Below are 7,345 nucleotides of genomic sequence, written 5' to 3'. Positions count from 1 at the left end.
ATAGAATGTGGAAAGTGGATATGATATTAAAATTCTAGAAATAGAATAGGAACAAATTTTTTACAGCTGTGGAGGTGATTTAATGAAGAGCTAGAAATTAAATCGGAAATATTCTGTGGAGATTGAGTTTTCTTCGGGGGATAACGCAAGACTATGAACAGAAAATGCAATAGGTTTTGTTTTTCTTCATAAACATGTTTATATTTTTGCATTGGTACATTTTTATTAATGCTGTAATCATCATAGACAACTTTAATGAATAACAGCATTGAGAAATAAATTAATTGCTATTTCACATTCATATGTGTTTTACGTTTGATTTAAAAGCAATTACACCCAACTCTCTTAGATATTAAGGCACTTACTGAACAGAAAAATGACTCAGAAGGTAAATGCACTTGCCACACAATCCTGATGACCTGTGTTCTATCCTCAGAATTTATATAGTGGAGGGAGGAAACAGGCTCTCCAAAGTTATTCCCTGGCCTTCACATGTGTGCCATGGCATATGCCTGCACACACACATTTTATACCAATACAATAATAACAATAAAGCAATATTTAAAAAAGAAATTAAAGTATTTGCCAATAGTGTATGTGAAAGTTGAATATCTCTAGAGAGATTCAAGAACAAAGTTGTGTATTGAGCATTATATACCTCCAGAGCTTCCAGATTCCATTATTTGGAACATTTCAAAAAGCATACTTATTTATTTATTCATTCTTTTATTTGTTTATTTATTTATCTATTTATTATTCTCTCATGCAATACATCCCCAATACAGTTTCCCCTCCCTCCACTCCTTCCAACTTCTCTGCCCCTGCTCTGCTCTCCCCCATACCCAATACTCCTCCATTTTCCTTTAGAAAAGTGTAGGCATCCAGGAATATCAATCAAACAAGGTATAACAAGAAACAGTAACACTAGTCACACGCTGTAATATCAAGGCTAGTGAGGCAATCCAGAAGAAGGAAAAGGGTCCCAAGAGTATGTGCAAAAGTCAGAGAAACCACTCATTCTTATTGTTAAGAGTCCCATAAAAATACCAAGCTAAAAATAATATCATACATGCAGAGGATATAGCTCAGACCCATGCAGGATCCATGATTGCTGCTTTAGGCTCTGTGAGTATCTAAGATCCCTGCTCAGTTTATTTTGTAGAAAATGTTCTGGTGTCCTTGATCCCCCAAGCTCCTATAAGTCTTAATCCCCATCACCATCTTCCACAGGGCATCCTGAGCTCCAAGGGGAATGAACCGATGGAGATGTATAGTTTTCTTGTTGTTGTTGTTTGTTTGTTTAACATCAGGCTATATTGATTTTTCAGTATATTCTGAAATGACGCAAATTAGACAAAGTTCGCTTTAAGTACTCCATGGGTGTCTCTGATGCTCTTACTCTATATGTGATATCCACTAATTGGATTATCACCAAGCTATCTATAACTCTGTGAGGCTTGATTTTTTTTTTTACCATATTGAGTATTAAAAACATTACTATGATGAGTTCTTCTTTTATTAAAAATTTATTGAAATTCTCTCAGGACTACTTAAAAGATCCAGTATCTAAGGGTGTTTTTTTTTTATTTTGACTTCTAGATATTTGGTGCTAACATTTTAATATTCTATTTCATTTATATTAAATTCTTTATTTTTGAAAACTAAATAAAATATGCTTTATTATAAAGATAAATAATAATAAAATAGAAACACAGAGTTAATTATTTTACATACAAAGAGTAGCAAATATGAAGCTTGGGGTCATGCACTTGTATCAGACAGAGTAAGCTTCAAAGAGGACAGCAGCAAATAGAAAGTATGTCATAGCTTAGTGAGAAAAACTGTGACTCAAGTTTGAAAGGATAAAGTCAGAATAAGATAATCAGAATTTTTAGTGCAGACATTACTGTCCTTTGCACAATAGGTATTAGAATAGGTAATTGTGCATAGAAAGTCATTGTGCATGAAGAATATCTAAACAATAGAATTAAAGTAATAAACAACTGAAATATATACATACACAGGTGTAAAATAGGCAGTGTATTATTTGTGGGGGGAGTATAATCTTCAGATTGTTTTTTAAAAGTTTAAAAAGCAAAAAATCCTTGATTGGGCACAAGTGTCGGGTATGGATTTCATCTTGTGGAGCAGAAAACTATTCAATACTACTATGATGTTAATACCAACAATGAACCAGTGAGAATGTATTGCCAGTCCAGATGTCATTATAGCTCACAAGGTTCATAGCTAGATAAGATTGTTGAGTGCTTTTCTCCTCCAATAGTGTCTATAGTATCTTCCAGCACTGTGAAATCTAGCCATTAGGGATGAAACTTCTAGGCCAGTACCATTTTGGTATTTCCATCTTCTATGAATCAAGTACAGGGTGTCTTCAGCAGCTGTACTTATCATTGAGCTGTGGAGTGTAACCAATAGCATTGAGAAGAGCCTGTAATTTTTGCAGGAGTTGATGGGACCTTAGTGGCCAATAACTCCAAAAGGGGGAAGGCATTAACCCAAGATGATGGATGAATATATATGAACAATGTCCTCCAGACACAACAGGACAGTTGCACATATGAACTCACAGTGATTGTGACAACATATATATGTTTGGTGCAGGCTCAGTCCAGACCCAGTCTCTGCATGGAGTGGGGAGCTAGATGTAAGGTTCCTCCTCTAATTGAGAAGCTATTGACAATTGATGGGTACTGAGAGAGGGAGAATCATTTTCTTTGAGAATGTTGTCCTTGTTAAGTCAACCATACTCCTCTCAAGGGCCACACATCTAATAAGTCATTGACAGAACAAACTGGGCATTATGAGTGAAAAAAAGAAGACACAAAGAGGCCTGGAATTGGGAGGATTTCAGTGAGGGGGTGAATATGATCAAAACACATTGTAGGAAATTCTCAAAGAACTAATTAATAAGAATATTTACAATAAACTAGGCAAATATAGTTACTAAGAAAATCTCTGTAATGCAAAACTTTATAATTTCAGAGTAGATTCAATAAATATGATAAAATCATGACATGTTTCAAGATAAGAAAACCTTAGAAAAAGTACAAAATTTGTAAGGTGACCACATCCATGGAATGATGAACAACTTATGAAATATTTTGAATAGGATATTATGAGAAATTTGACATGAATTATTGTGAGGCATAGTCAAATGAATTTTCATGGGATGTTTATAGCAAATGAAAATGCTAAAATGAATAAAATTTGAAGTACTAGCTGAAAAATTTCTTAAAAAACTAAGTAACACCAGGTGTTGTGGCACGGTCCTAAAGTCTGAGCTGTTAGGTTGAACAGACATGATGACTGTGGGTTCTAGGCCAGCCTGGGCTACAGAGTGAGCCCTTGTATCAAACAAACAATTAATAGCAAAAGAGCAGTAATCCGTATCAAAGAATCATAGAAAGAATACATGACTTGACACAACAAATAAAATGCAAAAATATAACATGGAAAATCAGCATGGCTCTATAAAGCTTATTTATTTTTAATGAAATTGGGCAATTTCTAGAATGAGCAATCTGACAAAAATATATCATACTTTACTGATATAATGTAAGAAAGATGAATCACTGCTTAAATCACACACAGAAAATACATACACACAAAATCATTACAAAAATCTTATCATTTAAATAGTTTTCCAATGTGCTGATATTTCTTAGAAAAAAATAAAAAAAACTACTATGAATTATTATATACAATAAAAATTGTTTCCAACTGCTAAATTTTCTTACTGAAAAAGAACCACATCAAGATTGCTATGTTTTTTAATATTAATTTTGAATATTTATTTTAATTATTATTCATGTTTGAAAGATCTTCTTTATGGCCAATCCAATAATACCATGCTTTTGAAATATGTGCTACTGCCTGCATGTATAGTTTGTTCCTTTTAAATGAAAATTAGAATTTTATTCTATAAAAAAGTGGAATAACTCCTCAATTGAAGTGAACTTTGGGCTCAACTCTCCTTTATATGCTGGAATTTGGTCCTGCTTTGGCATATACAGATTGTGTACCTGCTGCCCCAATCACTGCAAATCCTGTGTGCACCTGGTCTGCTGGGCACAGATACATAGTTTTACTGTAAGAACAACCTCTGGCTCTTACATGCTTCCTACACAATTCCACAGTGATTATTGAACCTTTGCAAGAGGGCTGCAGTTTTAAATTTAGATGATGTGAATATTAGTATTTAACTTTTATTAAAGTATTTGACTACTTTATATATGTACACACACACAGGCACACATGTGCACACTTGCACACCCCTACACACATATATTCTGATTACTATCACCCTTACACATGTTACATCTAGTAGTCTCCTATTTACACTCTTTCCTCACTACAGTATCTTTCCCACACTCACAGTTTTGCTTTGTATTCTGCCCAATGTATTTTAACCAGTTCATCTGTGTGAGCATAAGTCATAAGTTTACAACTATCCATTAGAGTATGGAGGGCTTGTTAGTAAGTACTGAACTGAGGATGATGTCTTCCCCATTCCGGAATCTATGAGTAGCTCAATGGATGGACGTGTCAGACTGTCCCCCCACACACACACAACAAACACATACACACCACAAAATTTGTAATGAAGTATTTACAGGCTCAGTCTCATGTGGGACATTGTGGCAGCCACTGCTGTTGTGAAATCATGATCACATTGCCTTGTGTCATTCCGAGAAGAGAGTTTTTCAGAGATTTTCTTATTGTTTAGGCTCTTACATTTTTTCTGGTCCCTCCCATTTTCTGATTAGCATCATTGTATGTTTCATCTTTTCCTTATTTTTGTGTGAGTTTCAAAGAAATCTTTAAGTTGAAGTCTTCCAGGGCTGACAAGAATTTCCTCAGTATTTTCTTCAAGGCCTTCTGTCTTATTCTGTCTCAAACCTGTGAACTTTCTTGAGATAACAATAGTTTTCTATGCAAGATACAAATGTTTACATTTTAAAACATTTCAAATGCTGATCTCTCAACGACTAAACTCTAACACAGTTAAGGATTTACTTTGTGCAGACAGTGATTAATTTTCCACAATTCAGTAGGATACAGGATAACAATTATATTTTCCTTCAATTTAAGTGTTTCTGCATTGTAATCCTTCTTAGTTCACATTATATATTTGGGGAAAAAAGAACTGAGCTGAGTCTGTGTCACTAGATTTTATGAGTAGAAGTCGCCATTTATTTTCATTTGAGAGGATGTCAATATGAACTAACAATGCAAAAATCATATTTCAGAATTTCCGAATGGTAAAGTGCCAGTAAAAATTATTCCTTATGTAGTTAGTAACAAAAAACAAAAATAGATCACATTAGCCAAAGGTGTCATTGGCATGTGATTGTGAATGAGAGTCGGGACTTAGTCTTCATGGCCTCACTATTTCACCATTACTGATTGACTAATTCTCCCAAGAATGGTTCCCAAACCAGAAACCCCTTCCTAGCAGCACCATACATCCAGAACCTAATGCAATGGTTACTCCAGAGGTAATTTGATTTTCACATTTGGAAGTTTAATGACTTTATGTGCATTAACAAGTAGAAAAAAATGGAAATGTGTGAAAATTAAAGCTCTGTAGATCACTTGGATAATTATATTTTGGATAGTAATTCATTAATTTTAGGGAGAGCTTGCTCCCTCAAGACTGTCAGACAATTTTCCTCACTGATACTCACTCTAAATCTCTATGTAGAGACATTGCTTTGAACTCAAAAACAAATTTCAAAGCTTGAATTTAGTGGCAGTAATTCACATAAAATGCATTCTTAAGTTTTTAAGGATAGCTTTAAAATTAATAACAAAAGGTATATTTTATTTGTATCGGATGATCCAGTTAAGGTAATTACACATAGAGAAAAGGTATTCTAAAATAATTCATATGGGGACTTTGTATACATGGAAAATAATAATAATGTCACTCTGACAAAACTTACACTTCTTTCACTCCTTCAGGATTTGAATCAGAATATGGCAGCAGGAAACCACTGCACAGTGACTGAGTTCTTCTTGGCTGGGCTCTCAGAGAAACAAGAACTCCAGATACCCCTCTTCCTCCTCTTCCTAGGAATCTATGTGATAACTGTGGTGGGGAATCTGGGCATGGTCACACTGATTGGGCTCAGTTCCCACTTGCACAACCCCATGTACTATTTCCTCAGCAGTCTGTCCTTCATTGACCTCTGTCAGTCCACAGTTGTTATCCCTAAACTGCTGGTGAGCTTTGTGAAAGAGAAGAACCCCATCTCCTACCCTGGATGCCTGACTCAGCTCTATTTCTTCCTCATTTTTGCCATTGCAGAGTGTTACACATTAGCTGCAATGGCATATGATCGCTATGTTGCCATCTGTAACCCCCTGCTTTACAGTGTAACTATGTCCTATCAGATTTATACTTCCCTGATTTCAGGAGTGTATATTTTTAGTGTGTTCTGTGCATCAGTTCACACAGGCTTCATGATTAAGATTTCATTCTGCAAATTAGATGTCATCAATCATTATTTCTGTGATCTTCTTCCCCTCTTGAAGCTTGCGTGCTCTAATACCTATATCAATGAATTGTTGATTCTATTTTTCGGTACATTGAATATCTTTGTCCCAATTCTCACTATTATTACTTCCTACATCTTCATTATTGCCAGCATCCTCCGCATTCGCTCCACAGAAGGCAGGTCCAAAGCCTTCAGTACCTGCAGTTCTCATATCTTGGCTGTTGTTATCTTCTTTGGATCTTTAGCATTCATGTATCTGCAGCCGTCATCAGTCAACTCCATGGACCAAGGGAAAGTGTCCTCTGTGTTTTATACCATTGTTGTACCTATGCTGAACCCCTTGATCTACAGCCTGAGGAATAAGGATGTCAGTGTGGCCTTGAAGAAAATACTTGAAAGAAAAATGTTCATGTAAGCAGAAAGTAAAATGAGGATTATTTATTAGAGCAGTGATCCACAAATAGAAAGTTTGAGTTGATACTCTTTATTTTAATCTACCTGCCCATGTTATAACTCATTTTCTAAGACATTTTGATAATTTTAACAATTATAATTTTGAATTCAATTTTCTATTCACATATTATATCATACTTTTCATAGAATCAACAATATATACCAACAGTAATGATGACAGGGACACATATGTCCATAATGGATAGCCCATCCTAATATATATATATCTTCATATTTGATAAACACTACTTTAAAAATAATAAATTTCATTCTTAATTTCAACAAAGGTGATACTTTTTTACAATTCATTTTTGAAAATTTTATCTGTAAGCTCTATAATTACATCATTCCCTCATCTTCCTCCAATATAT

The 7,345-nt window shown here is 34.6% G+C and overlaps 1 protein-coding gene across 1 annotated transcript; it reads left to right on the top strand.

Moving 5' to 3' along the window:
- Window positions 1-5,994: 5,994 nt before the first annotated feature.
- On the top strand, window positions 5,995-6,936 carry LOC131914225 (olfactory receptor 8G18-like). Its single transcript, XM_059266816.1, has one exon. It carries the CDS (start codon window positions 6,001-6,003, stop codon window positions 6,934-6,936), a length of 936 nt encoding a protein of 311 aa, XP_059122799.1. The 5' UTR covers window positions 5,995-6,000.
- The last annotated feature ends 409 nt before the right edge of the window (window positions 6,937-7,345 follow it).

The sequence above is a fragment of the Peromyscus eremicus genome, chromosome 7 (assembly GCF_949786415.1).
Source record: "Peromyscus eremicus chromosome 7, PerEre_H2_v1, whole genome shotgun sequence".
NCBI classification, from domain to species: domain Eukaryota; kingdom Metazoa; phylum Chordata; class Mammalia; order Rodentia; family Cricetidae; genus Peromyscus; species Peromyscus eremicus.
This window is presented reverse-complemented; position numbering and strand designations above follow the sequence as displayed.

What these genes read in the sequence shown, in the direction of transcription:
- LOC131914225 (XM_059266816.1), top strand. Translation starts at nt 6,001, where the DNA reads ATGGCAGCAGGAAACCACTGCACAGTGACTGAGTTCTTCTTGGCTGGG.